The sequence below is a fragment of the Equus quagga genome, chromosome 12, assembly GCF_021613505.1.
Source record: "Equus quagga isolate Etosha38 chromosome 12, UCLA_HA_Equagga_1.0, whole genome shotgun sequence".
In the NCBI taxonomy this organism is placed as follows: Eukaryota; Metazoa; Chordata; class Mammalia; order Perissodactyla; family Equidae; genus Equus; species Equus quagga.
Genome location: NC_060278.1, coordinates 8,029,829 through 8,050,678, shown reverse-complemented (window position 1 = coordinate 8,050,678; position 20,850 = coordinate 8,029,829). Strand labels below are relative to the sequence as shown.

The following is a 20,850-nucleotide window of genomic DNA, read 5'->3' as shown; positions in this document are numbered from 1 at the left end:
CAAATTTGGGTAAACACATGGATATACAAAGAGGCTCAACATACTCTAAGGTAAGCCTAAAGAGACCCACACTGAGACACTTTATAATCAAACGTCAAAAGCCAAAGACAAAGAGTGAATGTTGAAAGCAGCTCACCACATACAAGGGATCCCCAGTATAAACACCAGTGGATTTCTCCACAAAAACCTTGCAGACCAGAAGGCAGTTGGATGATACAGTTAAAGTGCTGAAAAAAACAACTGTCAACTGAGAAGTCTATCTTTGACAAAACTGTCCTTCAAGAATGAGGGAGAAATTAAGACATTCCCAGACAGACAAAAGCTGAGGGAGTTACCAGTAGACCTGCCATATAAGAAATGTTCAAAAGACTCCTTAAAGTTGAAATATAAGGATACTAGACGGTAATCCAAAGCCATACAAAAGTATAAAGTTCTCTGGTAAAGGTAAATAGATGTAAAAATATAAATAACAGTGTTATAATAATTTGATTTATAACTCCACTTTATATTCTCTACAGGATTTAAAAGACAAATGCATAAAAATTAAGTATAAATCTATATTACTGGGTACACAATATATAAAGATGTAATTTGTGATGTTGATAACATCAAGAGAGGGGGGAAGTGGAACTGTAAATAAGTAGAGTTTTACACGTGACTAAAGTTGTTAGTATCAATTTAAGATAGGCTGTCATAGCTTTAGGACATTATATGTAATAACCATGGCAACCACAAAGAAAATATCTGTAGAATATACAGCAGTCCCCTCTTATCCATGGTTTCACTTTCCATAGTTTCAGTTACCTGCAGTCAACCATGGATCAAAAATATAAAATATCAAATTCCAGAAATAACCAATTTACATGATGAAATTTAGCATGATGAAATCTTAGGCTGTCCTACTCTGTCCCGCCTGGGATGGGAATCATCCCTTTGTTTAGCATATCCATGCTGTATCTCCTACCTGTCCATTAGTCACTTAGTAGCTGTCTTGGTTATCAGAGTGACTGTTGCAGTATTGCAGTGTGTGTGTTCAAGTAACCCTTATTTTACTTAATAATGGCCCCAAAGCCAATTTTGTCATTAGTTATTATTGTTAATCTCTTACTGTGCCTAATTTATAAATTAAATTTTATCATAGATATGTATGTGTAGGAAAAAAACATGGTATACATAGGATTTGGTACTATCTGTGGTTTTAGGCATCCACTGGATTCTTGGAACATATCCCCCATGGATAAGGGGGGACTACTGTACACAAAAGGAAATGAGAAGGCAATCAAAATATGTCACACAAAAAATAAACACAAAGGAAGGCAGTAATGAATGAAATGAAGGACAAAAAAACATAAAACATACAGAAAACAAAAATCAAAATAGCAAAAGTAAGTACTTCCCTATCTGTAATTTCTTAAATGTAAATGGATTAAACTCCTCAATCAAAAGACATAGATTGGCAGAATGGATTTTTTTTTTTAAAAGATGCAACAATATGCTGTCTACAAGAGATTAACTTTAAATCTAAGGACACACATATGTTGAAAGTGAAAGGATGGGAAAAGATATTCCATGAAAAGAGTAACCACAAGAGAGCAGAGGTGGCTATCGTAAAAACAGACGTAATAGACTTTAAGTCAAAAACTGTTAAAAAATACAAAGAAGGATATTACATAATGATAAAAGGGTCAATTCAACAAGATACAAAAATTAGAAACACATATTTACCAAGCATCAGACCTTCAAAATACATGAAGTAAACATTACCAGAATTGAAGAAAGAAATAGCTCCCTAAAAATAATTGTAGGATACTTCAATACCTCACTCTCACTCACGGATAGAACAACCAGACAGAAGATCAACAAGGAAACAGAAGAATTAAACCATGCTATAGACCAATTACCCTAACACACATATACAAAACACTCCACCCAACAACAGCAGAATGTACATTTTTCTCAAGTGCACATGGAACATTCTGCAGGATAGACTATATTTTAGGCCACAAAACTAGTCTTAAAATTTTTTTAAAAGATTGAAATCATATGAAGTATCTTTCCTGAACACAATGATTGAATGAAAATAGAAATCAACAACAGAAGGAAAACTGGAAAATTCACAAATATGTGGAAATTAAACAACACACTTGTAAATGACCAATGGGTTAAAGAAGAAATCATTTCTATTTCCTAAAGAGGAAAAGAGAAAAATCAATGAAACCAAGAGTTGGCTATTCAAAAAGATTAATAAAATTGACAACTCTTTAGCTAGAGGCCAAGAAAAAAAAGAGAGAATACTCAAACAACTTAAACCAGAGATGAAAGAAAGGACATAATCAATTTTACAGAAATCAAAATGATTGTTAAGAGAATACTATGAACAATTGTACACCAACAAATTGGATAACCTAGATGAAATGGATAAATTTCCAGAAACGCATAACCGACTAAGACTGAATCACGAAGAAATAGAAAATCTGAACAGACCTATAATTAGAAAGGAAACTGAATCAGTAATCCAAAATCTTCCAACTAACAAAAGCCCAGCCCTAGATGGCCTCACTGGTGAATTCTACCACACATTTAAAGAAGAACTAACAACAATCCTCCTCAAACTCTTCCAAAGAATTGAAGAGGAGGTAACACTCCCAAACTCAGTCTACGAGGCTAGTATTACTCTGATACCAAAGCCAGATAAAGATCCTACAACAAAAGAAAACTACAGACCGACGTTGTGAATAGTTTTGCAAAAATCCTCAACAAAACACTAGCAAACTGAATTCAATAGGATTATACACCACAACAAAGTGGGATTTATTCCTAGAATGTATGGATGGTTCAACATAAGAAAATCAATCAGTGTAATACACTACACATTAACAGAATGAAGGTAAAAATCCATAAGAGTATGTTAATTGATGCAGAAAAAGCACTTGACAAAACTCAACACCCTCACATGATTGAAAAAAAAAAAAGAGCTGAATAAACTAGGACTAGAAGGAAACTATCTTGACACAATAAAGGCTGTATGGAAAAACTCACAGCTCACATCATACTTAATGGTGAAAGACTGAGAGTATTCCCTCCAAGATCAGGAACAAGACAAATATGCCTGCTTTACCAGTTCTATTCAACACGGTTCTGAAAGTCTTGGAAAGGACTTCCTAGGTCCAATTAGGCAAGAAAAAGAAATGAAAAACATCCAAATTGGAAAGGAAGAAGTAAAATTATCTCTGTTTACAAATGACATGATCTCATATGTAGAAAAACCTAAAGATTCCGCAATAAACTGGTAGAACTAATCATTAAATTCAGTAAAGTTGCAGGTTACAAAATCAACATGCGAAAATCAGTTGTGTTTCTATGCACAAATAATGGACAGTGTGGTATGGAAATTAAGAAAACAGTGCCATTTACAACAGCATCAAAAAGAATAAAATACTTTGGAATGAACTTAGCCAAAGAGGCAAAAGACTTGTACGCTGAAAACTATAAAACGTTGCTGAGAGAAATTAAAGCAGGCACAAATAAATAGAAAAACATCCTGTGTTCACAGACTCGAAGATTTAATATTGTTAAGATGTTGATGCTATCCAAACTGACCTATAGATTCAATGCAATCCTTATCAAAATCCCAACAATTTTCTTTTGCAGAAAAACATAAATCCATCCTAAAATTCATATGGAATCTCAAGGGACCCTGAATAATCTAGATAATCTTGAAAAATAAGAACAAATTGGAGATCTCACACTTGCTGATTTCAAAACTTACTACAAAGCTATTGTAATCAAAACAGTGTGGTATTGACATAAAAACAGACATGCAGATTAACGGAATAGAATACAGACCCAGAAATAAACTCTTGGGTATTTTCTCAAATCACTTTTGACAGGGGTGCCAAGAACATTCAATGAGGAAAGGACAATCTTTGCAACAAATAGTGTTGTGAAAAATGGATATGCATATGCAAAAGAATGAAGGTGGACCCTTACCTTACACCACATAAAAAAATTAACACAAAATGGATTAAAGACCTAAACATAAGACTTGAACCATAAGACTCCTACAAGAAAAAATCCAAAGCACCATGTAGCTGAAGTTATGAGCATGCTGAGTTTAGGTCCAGACGCAGGATAATAAAAGTATTCCAGGCAAGGGACCCAAATCTAGTTGACTTCTTGAAAAGAGAGGTACAAAAGGGCTTCCACATTCATGAAAGGAGGCAGAAAAACATTACTACTGTTGCCTGTGGCTATGTCTTGTATGAAGATGAGTGCCTAGAGAGATGGAAGGACACAACCTTGTGATCAGAATCTGGCATTCCAGTCAGCTATCTGAGTCACTGAATTTTGAGATGGCCAGTTTCTGATGGTGACAAAGTACAATGTGTGATCCTGGGAGTTCTTGGCTGAGGTGGATATAATGATATGATAATGCATGAGACTGTTTAATAAAGTAACTGGCAAGTGATAACAAACTGTACTTTCAAAATAAAATGGTTATAGGCTTTCATAAGCAGCTAATTGTTGGCACAGTTTTGTACATATCTATTTAGAACAGCTATACCTTTAGTTGTAACTTTCCATGTTGTATATTACACCTCTGTCAATTCTACTCCTTCCTAAACCAGCAGCCTCCACTGCCGTCCTTTTTGGAGTAGGGGCTGAGAAGCACGGGATGGGAGAGCATAGCAGGGCAGGAGGGGAATCCAGATGAAAGCAACAGATTTGATCTGTAGATAGTGGTCCTTCCAGTGGTGGTCTGAGGACAGTCTTTTAACACCCTCACTTTTCTTTTGCCCCTTCATATCCCCACTTGAAAATCTGGCATACAGAAAAATACTTGTAATATAGTTCACTTTAAACTTTTAGGATTTTAGGAACTGGAGGCCAGATGAGGAGAATACTTCGAACTATTTGGTGACTTAAAAATGATAGCAGACCCCAAATAGATGGGCAGAACACAAACACAGAGTACATTTTAATGAGGTTTTAGATTTTTTTAAAACCAAGTAGCCTCTCAGGTACACTGTGAGACAGCTATACATTCTATGGCCCTAACATGACCAAATTGAAGCTCATAAATCGTGTTTATGGCAGTATTCCTAGTATGAAACTGCCCCCCTACACTCGCCTTCTCCAGGTTCCTTTGGCTTCTTGATTGGGCATGGCTCATTGGGCAGCTGAAGTTAAACAGAGAGTGATGTCAAATTCCTGTCGTGTTTGATCAGCTGCGTTCTGTCACACCTGTAATCAGGAAGTTGGCCCCATCCACACTCAGTGCTCAACATTCTTGGCTAAAATTGCCCAAGCTTGTATTCCATCCTCACAGAAACTAACTTTTTCTCTTCTCTTTTGGGAAATCATTCTCAAATGTCTCTGACTGCCTTCTCTGTTTGGAGCAGATCCTCAGGCCACTGGTTTGGAAATTAGAGAGACTTTTTTTCCTCCAAGATCAAAATTCAAAACTCAACATTATTTTCTAAAGAAGTAGCAAAATTAAGTTTAGGAAAGTTAGAAGGCCAAATGATCACCTGGATATATTACTGATTTGGAAGACATTATTTGAATTTTATTCCTAATTCTACAACTGACATTACATATTTAGAGCATTTATTCTAAAATAAGAATACCTGTTTCTTATCTAATTCATAGGGCAGTGGTGATTATAAATAAATATGCAATTATAATATGATTATAAATAAATATGCAAATCACTTCTTCTGAAAAGGCAAATATTTAAACTTTTCCTTTAATAAAAACTTCTAGACATTAATGAAAGAAACAGAATTAAGGAAATTAAATACTATCTTGCAACATCCACAAAAAGAAATAAAATAAAAAATACAATAAGTTTTAAAGAAAGAACCATGATTCTTATAAATGTTGGCAAAAGGCATGAAAGTGTTGTAACACAATTATACATTATTTATCTGAGTTTCTGTATTTTTCAATATCTTATTGTTCATGGAGCACAAATGTGAGTTGCCTTTCTGCAACAGAGAGTTTTGCTTCTTAAGAACAAATAATTTAATACATGGATTTTTGCCAGATTCAGTTGTTGCATTCTTTATATCACAAGTTCATAATACTGAACACCTGTTCAACCACTGTTTTTCTCCAAAAATGCGTTTGATCATTCAGCTTGAAAGGAACAGCTTTTCACTCCCATTTGCAAATCTCTCACACTTTTCACAAAGCAGTTATTCATCTGCAACCAGACTTGCGGCTCCTGAAATTTACTAAGTAACATCACTACAGAGGTCAAATCTTAGGATCTCTGTCCTTTTTAGCAATCTTAACTGGAAAGAAAACAACAACAAAGTTTCCTTGAGCCTAACACTGAAAACACCTTAAATGGTACACTTTTAAATAAAACTACTTAGAAAAATACTCAGTGAGTTTTTTTTATAATTAGTTCACATTAGTTCAGCTTTCTGTTCTTCAGTTCTTGAGAGACTGAACACTGAGTAGATTTTTAACTGATGATGCTTATTTCCTGTCTCAAATATTCTTTCATGTTTTATATAAGACCATAAAACAGACTCACACTTTACACTCTGGTTTTCCAATCATATAAAGAACGGGCAGATAAGTATTAAGCTGCCAAAATACACCTTTTTTCACTCAGTACATTTCATTTATCACTGATAAGCTATCAAAAACTATAACATACTGACTTTCTCCAAAATTAAGGAAAATTTTAAGTTTTTTAATTGAGACACTTGTCTACGGGTGAAAACGTCAATACTTTTTACTACAAAGATCCCACAATTCCATTTGTTTTATGCATCTAATAACAAAATAATTACAATGCAAATACATTGCAGACATATCGTGAGTCTTTGTCTCAATTATCCCACAATTCATTACTGACGTCTTTGATTCTGGTACTTTGTTGCCTGGCTCATTTACTGATAGGTCGCTTTAAATATTTCCCAGTAAGAAAACATGCAATACATTCACTAGAAATAATTTTCACATTTCATTTTCTCAACAGATAGATCTGAAAATGTATTCTAATGTATATGCTGTTAATAATATAAAAAATGGATAACATTTGTTTCAAACAGTTGACATTTCACCACATCCATTCTCCATGGACACATACACAGTGCACTTAGGTTTCCCTATGCCTAAAAGACGGTGGCAGGGACACTGAAGGAGCACTAACTTGTCTGGGGGCCTGGCTGGTGCTTTCTTCCTATTTGCATTGCTTTTAGCTATAGTTAACAATAGCTGGTTCCTGCAGCATTCCTATCAGTGCCATGAATCCACACAAAGAAGTTATTTACATCACAAGGATGCGAAATCCTATGATCTGTAAGTTAATAAGTCTAAAATGTCCTAGGAAAGCATCTTATGTGAAAAAATGTGGAAATGCCTTTTACAAAATAAAAAGCAATCTCTCCTAGAAAGCTGAGTCATTAACCTACCTGAATGGGGGAGGGGTGAGGAGGAGAAGGGAAGAATGGGCCAAAATATCCAGCAAGATCTCTTCTGGTTCCATTATTTTACTGTAAGCTGGGTGCCAAGCACATTCAAGAAATGTTTCCTGCCTCTATCCTCCCTCAGAATTCATAGTCTTACTAGAAAACAGTTTTACTTCACCTAAAAACATCTGAGAATACACAAAATGCTACTTGAAAATTGCAAATGGAATACAGTCAAGTGGGATAAGTTTTGAATGGTGAGGTAAAGTAAGACAGATGAGACCCTGAAAGAGTTCCATGCACCATAATCCCCAGGCTCATAGACATTTACAAGTATCTTAACCCGTATATTTTAGCCACAAGGCAGTTGATTGTAAAATGCATTATTGTTTCATGTACATCAAGGAAGAGAAAGCACTGCCCTTTAAAACTATGACACAAAGTCAAGTGTAAAACACACCCTTGGGGAACTATGCTCAAATTTCTACCAATAGGTGAGAGGTAACTTTATTTTCTCTCTCTATGTGAAAGAACATTCTAGAAAAGCTCAAATGAAAGTTTTTTTTTTTCACTTAACCTCATTCTGTTTTTTAACACTGAAAACTTAAATGCATAAACGTTATACATTTATGCTAAGATGCAAAAAAAATGGGCATACAAAATGGAATGTGCACCTGCACAGTTAGTGCTAAATAAATGTTGTTGAATTAGTGAAACTATTTGATATGCGTAGAGATTACATTAAATCATTGCTAACTTTTTCTTTTATCCTCTTCATGTATTGCCACAAAGTTCTTCAAGACAAAATGAAAATTTAAATGTAAATGCTTATGAAGTATAAACCCAGTCCAATTACTAATAATTAATATCATAATACATTCCTCTCCAGCATCATTTTATATTCTGGAGCTTTCTTTCATGCTTACCTAAAGGCAGCCAGGAAAGTAACAGAAGATGTTGTATTTCCTTGGATATAATACCTGGGTGAAACTGAGATAAAAGCTATTCAACCCCCAGATTACTGTCATAGGTTAAAAACTGAGTCAAAAAGAAAACAAAACCTTTCCTGTTCTTCATTTGTGATTAATTTTTGGTATAAGTATTGAAAAAACAAATAGATCAACAATTCATGCATTTTAACTATTAATTTGGTTTAGTGTGAAAAGGATTAATCAATAAAATGCAAAACATTGTTTAAAGCTTATTAAAATAAATACAGTATTGCCCAGAAGTCTTAGTGCAGTTTTAATGCTGTAATTACTTCAAAGGTATCAGTGCTTCAAAATGTGTATATATATTTTTAATTGTCACTTGTTTAGTTTTGTGAATTTTGAAAAACACATTTTTTAATTTTAATTTTTTAGTCTCTCTCATTGAAGATGACAACACTGACTGAAACAAAACATTAAAGTTAAAATTTTATTTCACTGTTTCCAGAACTGAACAAGTAGAAGAAAAAGCTAAATAATGAAACTTTTGAATGATTTCTTAATAGACTTTTACTTTTTTAGAGCAGTTTTAGATTCATAGCAAAATTGAGAAGGTACAGAGATTTCCCCTACACTCCCTGCCTCTACACACGCACAGCCTCCCCCATTATCAACATAACGGTACCCCACTATATGGTACACCAAATGATATTGTTAAAATATCCCCCCGGAGTGGTACCCTAAATGATATTTTTAAAGTTTGTATATTTACATTTTTTAAGTTCTCAAAGCTTAAAACTGCACTAAGACTTTGAGGACATCCCATATTTTGAAGAGCAGTTGAGGTTTTTCCTCACAAAGGAATCACCAAAAGATCTTCTTGGATACGAAAGGAACCATCTAGACCCCTGTTTATTGATGTGTGTGGCAGCTGTATTGTGGTGACAATAGCATAGGATACGCGGTTAGAACTGGGTTCACATTGTGGCTGAGTCACCATACTAGTTATCTGATCTTGAGAAAGTAATTACATATTTCTGAAGACTTAGTTTCCTCAGAAGCAAAAAAGTGTGGTGGTGCAGGTAAGTGAGATAATGCATGTGAAAGGCTATGGGTTACATATATGTATAAAATACTACTGTTATGGTGAAGACAGTAGAATGACAGTTTAGTGTGAAGAGAGATGGATAAGTACAGTGTAATCTGCTCTGACCATAAATCTGGACTATCAATAAAGACTCCCAAAGGGACACATCTCTAAGAATGACCATGGTAACTAAAGAAGAAAGTCTCTGCCCAAATTAAACTATGGGGCCATACTTCTTAATTATTGAATGGAAACCATGGAATAAGCCCTGGGGAACTATGCTCAAATTTCCACCAGTGGGTCAGAGGTAACTTAATTTTCTCCAAGTGAAATAGACATTTTAGAAAAGCTCAAATGAAATTTCCGTTTCACTAACCTCATTCTTCTTTAACATGGGAAATTTAATTGCACAAATAAGTTATGATATAGCCATACAATAAAATACTATATAGCCAACAAAATTAAGCAAGAATATGGAAAGACATATATAGAAAATCAGAGAGATATTCACAATTCATTATTAAGGGAAAAAACCTCTATTAACTCTTAATAGTAGTTACCCCCAAGTGCTGAAATTACAGGTAATTTTCTTCCTTTGCCTTATTTTTAATTAAAATTTTTTTATTGTGGTAAAAAACACACAAAATCCTTTGCTTTTCTTTACTTTCTAAAATTTGCATAATGAACCATATGCAATCTTATATAATTCTTGAGGTTTACAACTCTTTGCAGCAGTTGCCTTACAAAAACAATTTTCCATTATTTGTATCTCTTAGACTTGAGCTATCTAAAACAATAGCCACTAGCCACATGTGGCTCACTAAACTTAGATTAATTAAAACAATGTAATTAAAAATTCAGTTCCTCCCACAATTGGGAAAGGATAGTCTCTTCAACAAATGGTGTTAGGAAAACTGGATATCCATATGCAAAAGAATGAAACTAGTCCCCTACCTTACACCACTCACAAAAATTAACTCAAAATGGATCAAAGATGTAAATGTAAGACCTGAAACAAAACTTCTAGAAGAAAACATAGGGAAGAAAATCCTTGACATTCGTCTAGGTAACGATTTCTTGGATAAGTCACAAAAACACAGGCAACGAAAACTAAAATAAATAGGTGAGGATACATTAAACTAAAGAGCTTCTGCACAACAAAATAAATAATCAATCAATTGCAAAGACAACCTACAGAATGGGAGAAAATACTTGCAAGCCATATATCTGATAAGGGGCTAATATCCAAAATATATAAAGAACTCATACAACTCAATAGTAAAAAAGAAAATAATCTAATTGAAAATGGGCAAAGGACCTGAATAGACATTTTTCCAAAGAAGACATACAAATGGCCAAGCTTTTATATGAAAAGGTACTCAACATCACTAATTATCAAGAAAATGCAAAGCAAAACTCCTATGAGATATCACCTCACACCGGTTAGGATGGTAAGAGATAACAAATGTTGGCAAAGATGTGGAAAAAAGGGATCCTTATACATTGTTGATGGGAATGTAAACTGGTACTGCCACTATGGAAAACAGTACAGCAATTCCTCAAAAAATTAAAAATTGAACTACCATATGATCCAGTAATCTCAGTCTTCGGTATATGTACAAAGGAATTGAAATCAGTATCTAGAAGGGACAACTGAACCCCCATGTTCACTGCAGCATTATTCACAATAGTCAAGATATGGTGACAACGTAAGTGTCCATCAATAGATAAAGAAGATGTGGTATATAAATAAAATGGAATATTATTCATCCATGAGAAAGAAGGAACTCCTGCCATTTGCAACAACATGGATGGACCTTGAAGGCATTATGCTAAGAGAGATAAGTCAGACAAAGAAAGACAAATATCACTTATATGTGGTATCTAAAAAACCTGGACGTGTAAAAACAGAGAGTAAAATGGTGGTTGCCAAGGGCTGGGGATGAGGGAATTGAGGAGATGTTGTTTTAAGAGCACGAACTTACAAGTGGTAAATAAATATGTTCTGGAGATCTAAGGTACAACATAGGGATTATAGTCAACAATACTGTATTATAAACTTCAAAGCTGATAAGAAAGATCTTAACTTTTCTCAACACAAAAAGAAATGATAAATATGTGACATGACAAAGGTGTTGGCTAACAGTACTGTAATCATCATATTACAATATATAAATGTATCAAACCAACATGTTGTACACCTTAAACTTACACAATATGTCAATTATATGTCAATAAACAAAAGAAAAAAAATTCAGTTCCTCAGTTACACTAGTCACATTTCAAGTGCTCAGTAGCCACAGGTGGCTAATGGTTACCATATGTGAAGATACATTTCCATCATCACAGAAAGTTCTATTAGATAAAGCTGTCTTAAACCATAGTTTGATTGGGATCTGTATAAATAATGAGATGCTATTTTTGAATATTACAAGTGTGCTTTCTTTCCACTTGCCTTCCTGAGCACATGACCTCTTTCATACTCTACCCCTAAGGTATCCTTCTGCCTTGGGAAGATGAATTTTATTCTAGAAGGATGCAAGGATGGAGACTAACATACTATTCACCTTCTGATCCTGGAAATTAGGATTTTTCAAAACAAGAAGAGCCTCACAAATCTGGCTATTTTCTTGAAGAAAGATGTTTTAAATTACCCTCTCTCCCATTTCAAGGTCCAGACCTGGTATACTAGACCAATAGTCTTCAAAATCTTTGCTCATGTATCCCAATTTTTTTTTTTTTAAGATTGGCCCTGTGCTAACATCTTTTCTTCTCCTCCTCACAGCCAGCATCCAATCACTCACCAATTTCTGATCCTACTTCCCGATTATTTCTTATATCGACTCTTCCTCTTCACCCACACTGTGACTATGTTAGGTCAAATTCTAATTATTTTCATCTGAACCATTATAGCAGCCTAATTAGTCACCCACTCATACATTTTCTAATTAGCCAAACTGCTCATGTCACTTCCTTGTTTAAAATTCTTTAAATGTTCATGTTACCTAAATGATAATCCATATAGAAGGAGAGTGTAGTCTTGGTAAGAGAAGTGAACAGGCAGGGAGCTTTCTTCTTCATGAGTCTGTCTTTCCCTCAGGAGTGGTAAGAGAGTGTTGAGGTTTCTTTGTCTTGAGAAGAATTCAAAGATACTAGGTTGGTGGGAGTGAAGAGCATGCAGAGGGCAGAGATGTTCAAGAGAAATGGAACAAGTAGGAGCTTTCTATGGAGGCTCGGATCTAGTCTACGCCTTGGGGCCAAGGGCTAAAAGACAAGCAGGTTGTGTTGTGTTTAAAGTTTGAGTATGGTTCAGTTTAGGTTGCTAGCCTAGGAGACCAGTCGGATATTCAGGACAGGTGTCCTGGGCAGGAATAATGAATATGAAAACACTGGAATAGCTCTTAAAGCTGGTATAGATAAATAGGCAGATTTAGAGTTGAAGTCCATGAAAATAAAGGACACAATTTACATGTAATAACAGAACTAAGTAGAAATGTTATTTATACAAAATGGATATCAACAATGATAATGTTAAATTTTATATTTAAATTCATACTTTCAATGATGGTTTAGAATTAACCGGTATCTATAACATCCTTCTCCAGGAAACATAAAGACCGTTAGTATATTTTTACCTATTACCTTCCATCACCTAACATGTTTTTTGAGTCATGTGGTTGTTTAGGTTCAGATCATGACTGTGAGAATACTATCTGCTTTTATTTTATGCCATTAGTTTTTAAAAAATTATTTTTTAACAATTTGATAAAATTTGAAAGCCATATTATCAACACAAATTCATAGTTAACTATAAATTCTAATGATTTGCTTATTGTTTCTGTAACTCATGTTGTCCTCTTTCTTAGAATCTTTTGTTTCACTGGAAAATATTCTAAAGTAATTTTTTTCAGAAAAGGTTCATGGGGGATAAGCTTCCTGAGTTCTGACATTTCTAAAAGAAAAATGTCTTTCTTCTGTCCTCACTCTACACTCACACATGAATGCTAATTTTTCGGGATATAGACTTCCAAGATAAGAAGTATTTTCCTCTAAAAACAGTAAAGGCTTTGTTTCATTTTCTTTTAGAATTTATTGTGAATGATGTTAAGCCTAACACTGATTTCATTCTTGTTCTTATGCAACTTTCCCCATTTTTTTTTTTTTTGAGGAAGATTAGCCCTACGTAAACATCTGCCTCCAATCCTCCTGTTTTTGCTGAGGAAGACTGGCCCTGAGCTAACATCTGTGCCCATCTTCCTCTACTTTTTACGTGGGATGCCTGACACAGCATGGCTTGAGAAGCATTGCATAGGTCCGTGCCCGGGATCTGAACTGGCGAACCCTGGACCACGGAAGCTGAGCATGCAAACTTAACTCTATGCCACCAAGACAGCCCCACTTTTTCCTTTTCTTTAATTTCTGGAAACACGAAATTTGAATTTATGTCTAGGTGTAGACAGCTTTGTTTGTTTGTTTTTCCTGTTTGGCACTAAGTGAATCTTTTCAGTCTGAAGACTGGAATCTTTCTGATTTCTTCAGTTTACAGAAACTTTTGAACCCTTTAAAAAATATATCCATCTATCTATTGATATATAAATATATATATGCATATTTCTTCCCTTTGATTACTCTTTCTTTTTGTGTGTTTTCATGTCTTTTCTTTTTACTTTTACTTTAAATTCTTATTTACTAGATTTATCTTCCAGATAATTATTCAGTCATATCTATCCTAGCATTCGTCGCTTCTATTAAATTTATTGTTTTGCCAAATATATTTCTAATTTCCAAAAAGCTTTTCTTAGTCTATGAATATTTCTTTTTTTATAACAACCTTTTCAGGCTTAGGATTCCCTCTTGGGTCATTCTGAGGATTTCAATTTGAAAAACTTCATGTTATATTCTGTTCCTTGCATTATCTCTGTTTCCTTTGAAGTTAGTTCTGCTTATTAATCTTGGCTTGGGTCTAATACCATTAGTCTTCCTTAAATATTTAGTGGTCCTTCTTTGTTCATGTTTATGAATGAAGGACTGGGCTGATCTACTCAAGTAGCTGATGAGGACACCTTCAAGGATTCTAGCAATCTTTCCCCAATAGGCTTCTTTCTTACTCCCTAAATAATGTCATTTAAATTTTGCATTTTCCCCCCCGGAAGCCCCAACACATGGTTGTACATCCTAGTTGTAAGTCACTGCAGTTCTTCTATGTGGGCTGCCGCCACAGCATGGCTTGATGAGCAGTGTGCAGGTCTGCGCCCAGGATCTGAACTGGTGAACCCTGGGCCACTGAAGTGAAGCGTGTGAACTTAACCACTTGACCATGCATTTCAATGCCCTAAATTTTGCATTTTAATAATTTCTTTGAACATTATATAATAGGAATTATATTGTACATCTACTTCTGAAACTTGTTTTCATTTTGCTCACTATGTTGATGAGGTGTTTTGATACTGATGAATACATTGCTGAAATACACTCATTTCCACGGTTGCACTGGATCATATGGGACGACTCGACTCTCACCCTGTCGTCCATTTTCCTGTAGGCTGACATTTGAGCTGTTTTTATTATTTTTTTCTGTTATAAAAAACTGGCTCTATTAGCCAGTTTGTAACAGGTCTCCTCTACTATTAGTATATTTCACAATTCACTGTTTACAAAACGTTAGTTCTAGTCACAGATATTTAGGGTGATATTTAGAGTCATGTTACATTTATGACAGGAATAAAATCCTTTAGATAAAAATATTCAACAGGGAGAAATATCACTGCCAACAAGAATCTTAAAGGGAAATGTCTAAGCCCATAGGAAAAAATTTTAAGTAAAGATAACAGAAATAGGCTGAAAAGAGATCTTTTAAAGAAAATAACAAAATTTACAAATGAAGAGCTATAAAAGACATCAGAACCTTCCGGTTCAGTCTTTTTTTCTCATGTAAAATTTTATTCATAGGTTTTATATCCAGTCTTTATTAACAGATACGAAAAGTGGGATTCATGAAATTGTGATTTTTTCAAGGTAAGTAAGAACTTAGTGATCTTTCACTGTTGCATTTCAGTCTATAAATAAGATAGATGTAGTCTCGTGCTTCTGAAAGTAGCCGGTAAATGCAGACAATGTTCTTATCACCCAAGCCATAGGAACAGTCAACTTTTCTTCACCTACATTTACCTGGGGTACTTGTTTCCACTGCACCAGCCAGGTGGACCTTGGTTAGCACTGCCATATTAGCCTAGTTTCATTCAGCATTTAAAAACTGACCAGGAAAAGGCATTGCTCAAAAATTATTTTGGCACAAATGTACAGCACTTTTTTCCACCAGATAAGTCTGACCAAAAATAAGTCAAAAGCAGTTAGTGATGTGTAGTGACATTCTTCAATATCAATATCATATGAGAGGAGATTCTAGAATGGATCGAGTTGCAGTCTCTTCTTACCTTAGCATTTTGGATACACGGACAGAGGGCCCAAGCTGCACTGGCCTTCACGTCTGGGTGAGGATTTTTCAGGAGGGACCACAACAAACGAACTCCATCTAAGCGATCAATTATTCTATTGTGAAACCAAAAAATAGTACTATAAACTGTAATTAGTACGTGAAAACGAAAATTTAAATGGCCTATCCATTCACACAATTCTAATTCATTTTTCTCCTTTCAACATTTTGCTTGGAGGTTTTTTGCAAAACTTGATCAACAGCAAGGATATAACATGCTGTTGAATTGTCAGCTCTCTGATTTCAGTTCTAAATTCATGACACAGAAAGCAAGCTTCATAATTACGATTTACATCAACTTAGAATCAAGCCATGTCATTTTTTAATTAGCTGTACACAGACTGTTGCCTAAATGTAAAAATACTGGTTTCTTTCATATAGTAACATCTAAATACTTTCCAAAACAAATATTTATGCCTCAAAACTGTGCAGTTACCTTTTTTATTTGGCCTATGTTTAATTGACTTACCTTACTGTATGACATATTTTAAACTCCTCCAGGCCTAATCTAGCATTCGGAATTAAAATAATTACACCACAGTGCATCCTTTGTTGGGCATGAATAACACGTAACTTGTTTTCCATGTGCCCTCTCCCCAGCAAGACTAACATTGCAGACTGTGTTATAATCACTTAAACACACTGTAATCAAAACATCTTCATGACTAGCTGAAAAATGAATTATCATCAGAGTCATCTCTATACCATCTGTCTTCTGTTTATATATCAATCAGTCCAGGGAACATAACCTTGCATTAAGGTCCACTGAGTACTTGCAGTTGAGAGGAAGGCCAAACAAAACTTAATACGCTTTACAAACATGGTTTGTTCAGAAAGATACGTTAAACTAAAGCAGATGAAAAAAGATAAAGAACATCAAAATTCCTTTGATTTTTAATCTCAAGTCGAATTAAACACACGTAGTATTTAGCCACAGATAGAATAAATACCAACTTAGAATACCATTCAAATTCTTTCTTGAAAACTGACATAAAAACATCTACCTTTCTTGATTACCTGAGATGAGTTTGCCAGAAAAAAAAAATGTATTATTCCAGAGGTTCCAAGTATGATATCAGTTTTGCATAAGTTTATAAAACAATTGGTAATGCAAATAGCTTAAAGTAAGATAGAAACTGTCTCTTTAAAAAATGACTTTTCATAAGAAAAAAGTGCATTGAGAAAGTATTTTTAACCCCAAGTTTAACTACATATCTTTCCAAACCTAAAGCTTTCTATCAGTATCATGCTGAGAGAAAACAAAGTTTTATTTCTCAATTTATGGAAACTGTAAGGAAAGATACTGAGCACTTCCCAATGATGGATTTACTTTACAAACTTAGAAAAGCTTATTGCCCTAAGTTACACCACTGAAAACGGAATTAATGCTGATCCCTGGGCCTCTATGTATTTTTTCACATGCAATTTCTCAGTCAACTAGAGTAATAATGGTCTGTCTCACCCGCTGGAAAAGGTAGCAGGAAAATTTGCATTAGTAACATTTAACTATACAATGCTGGACATAACTTGTCATTAAAGTGGAAGTCATTTGGATGGCACACATTTTCAGTTTAAAAAAATAAGGTAATTCAGTTCTGGAGTCCCCTGGCAAAACTTCACAATTAATTATAAAAATTCACCAAGAATTGTGAAACTAGATCTATTTTCCCCCGACGCTCACCCCAAACCATAGATAATTCATCAGCTGTTTAGTTATGATGGATGAAGACAGTGACCCCATTACCAATGCCTTAAAAGACGCAGCACAGTACAGAGTAATAACCTCAGATGAGGAAAACATTGTCGAAGAGCATCTGCAGACACAGGAACTAACAAGTCAGGGTAGCAAACTGCAGAGTTTAACTTGTCCCTTCCCTCATCCTCTGTATCAAGTCATTTACTGCTGATTTTCACTTCACAATAACTCAAGTATCTGCCTCCTCTATCCCCATTCTCTCTGCCAGCACCCTAATCCTGGTCCTTACTACCTCGTATCAGGATTGCTGGAGTAGCTGCATAACTTGGTTTTGTGTCTTCAATCTCTCTCAATTCCAACCCATCCTATAAATCCCTGTGAAACTAATCTTACTAAAGGAACTTTTAGAGCTTCTGCAGTAGCTCCTTGAGAGCAGGACCCCGGAAATACTCATTCTGTCCATCACACCACCCAGCACATTCAATCAATGCCTGTTGAACAGCTCACAACTGGAAGATCACTACCAGGAGAAAAAGTCTCCCATGCCTTCTCATTGCCTGCATGGCACTAAAACCCCAGCTCCCAAACTCAGTATTAAACATTTCCAATGAGCTGCCTTATTCCTCCCAATTCTCTATATTCAGGCGTTTTCTCATAAAACTCTCTGGCCATCTCCTAAAAACTAAGTGCTAAGCATACAGAAATCACAGACACGGTCAATTCTCGTTATTCAGCTAGTTGTTCTATAAAGTTACTGCAGACAGTGAATTAGTAAATACTGAACCATTGCTCCTAGGTGGAATATAAAGTTTCATTCCTGAAAGCCTCTGGTCAGAACATTTTCATCAACTGATCAATAGACAACCTTGTTTTATGTGTGTTTCTGTTTAAGGCCATCGTATTGCATATATATTTTTGATTCATTAACGTTGAACCCATGGCCAACAGCACTATAGTTCATGCCTGAATAAGCCTTATCTAAAACACATATTTTTCTCTGTAAGGCACATCACAGCCTTCTTGCAATTAGGAATAACAGACTGTACATGATTTTGGTACTATGCTTAGGGGCCATTTTAAGCAGCAAAATCACGAGCCCAAAGCACAAAAATGTGAAAAATGTGCACTTAAATAGACTATCATTTCAGTACGCAGCTGAAACAAGAAGGCAGAGTGTAGCCTTGTTAGACCTTAGTTGGAAACACGTGCATCAGCTGACTCATAGTGTTTGCTGCTCTGCACATGTCCATGAGTGACTGTGAAAGTACTGTAAGTATTGATTTGGAGTTACAAATATTTTTAGCAAGGACACAAATTCACAATACAGAATCTACAAATAATGAGGATTTTATCTATTCTTCAGGAAACTACAGTCTAGTAAGGGAGACAAAGAGACCATTATAATCTATTACAATAAATGCTACTATCGATGCGTGTGTGGGTTCCATGTGAACACAGGGGAAGGCACTAGTTTACTCACAAGCCACAGAAATTCTCCCAACTGTAAGCCTTTGTCCATGCCACCTCTACCTTTTGCTATATTGACCCATCTTTTAAGGCCTATAATAAAACCTCACCCACAAATACTCTGGTTTCTCCTTCCTTTAAGCTTCTTTTGATTTTGCTGTCCACTTTCATAACACACTGCTTTGCCTTGTAGGCATGTGTGTATGCTTTTCTCCCCAATTATTGTATACTTTCCCTGACAGTGGAATTACATATTGCCAACTATGCTTAGGTCATGATACTGCAGCCAGTGAATATTGGTTAAATGGACCTGAAACAAAATGGTCTTCGCTTACTCCTTTCTCAATCAATGAAAAATCTCTCCAAATGCAAACACATTCAATTTTAACCTCATACTTGCAAAGTACATGTTCAAATTCTAAATCTAACCCGTAGAGTAAGTTTTCATTTGAAGTTGTCTCTAAGTTGAAAGTGCATTGTCATAGAACTTCTTTACAACTTTACAGCTTTTTGCATTTACAATAATGGGTTTAGGGGCAGTATTAATTAATACCACTATCCATTTTCAATGGGTCCATCTCCTTTTGTACAGTTAATTCGATTAGCATCTTGCTCTGAATTCATTTCCAGCAGTATGTTAGCTCTTCCCTATATTATCGATAGAATTTTACATTAATTCTTTGACATTACAGAAACAAAACTAAATTCTATGTTTTCAAAATTGGCAGCCTTATCCTAGAAATCAAACTGCATGGCTGGCAGAAAAACAGTTTTAGAAAGATAAATACATAGTCATATTCTGGCTATTAAAAAATACCAAACAAACCAAAAAAGACACAGCTGCTTGTTATGTTTCTCAGGTTATTTTGCTATATCAACATTTGCCGTGATTGTAAGAAGTCTGGCCGGCTTGCCTGCCCACTGAGGCCACGTATATGAATAAATGTGAAGAGTTTGTGCCCACATAATGGGCATGACTACAGTTGTAGAGTTTCTTTCTGGTAAGGTCAATGCATCTATTTTGAAACCATAATTTTACATGATTTGTAAAAATTTCACAATATTTGTTGAAAATTACACTGATAAATACTATTGTATGACAATGGCTCAAACTAAATGTGGTTAGCCTAAAAGAACACAATGTTCTTAAACCGCAATAAAGGATGCAACTGAAATCTATAGGTTTTGAAAGCAAGTTGGCCATTCAGTAAAAATGGAAACACAAATGAATGTCAGAATTAAATGAACATCTCTGTGAAAAGCTATGATTAGGAAAGAATTTTACTTTTTTTATAAAAATTCTCTAAATTTTTAAGTTGATGTCCCTATGTGTTATTTCAAAGAGGCTCTGGGAGACCAAATTTGGAGAAAAGATGTGAATGTAACAGCCTCTGGAAAGGGACGTTCCAGAATTCCTCGGTTTTGGTAAAGCAGGATGATAGTCAATGCCTCTATAGTTGTGTAAGCAATATGATTAGAAAAGCTCTAGAAACTTTTCATCAGAAAAATTATTCATTCTTACAGTAAATATTAAGAAAGTGCCTATCATGTGCCAGGCAATCTTTGAGATACTGGGGAATTTTCCATCATGAAAGTAAATAGAAATCCCTGCTCGCATAGAGTGAATATTCTTTTGGGAAAAGACATTAAAGAGAAATCTATATATTATATGAAATATTGAAAAGTGACTGGAGAAAAATAAAACAGAGAAAGTGGATAGAGGGTGGTGGGATGGAGGTGGAGAGCGC

The 20,850-nt window shown here is 35.0% G+C and overlaps 1 protein-coding gene across 3 annotated transcripts in view; it reads right to left on the bottom strand.

The window, feature by feature from the left end:
* Positions 1-20,850, bottom strand: part of ODAD2 (outer dynein arm docking complex subunit 2) — a 184,577-nt gene that overhangs the window by 63,390 nt on the left and 100,337 nt on the right. For all 3 annotated transcript variants that reach the window (XM_046679611.1, XM_046679610.1, XM_046679612.1), the window contains exon 17: positions 15,881-15,995. In XM_046679611.1, coding sequence (XP_046535567.1) covers positions 15,881-15,995 — 115 coding nt within the window. The remainder of the gene's footprint in view (positions 1-15,880; positions 15,996-20,850) is intronic.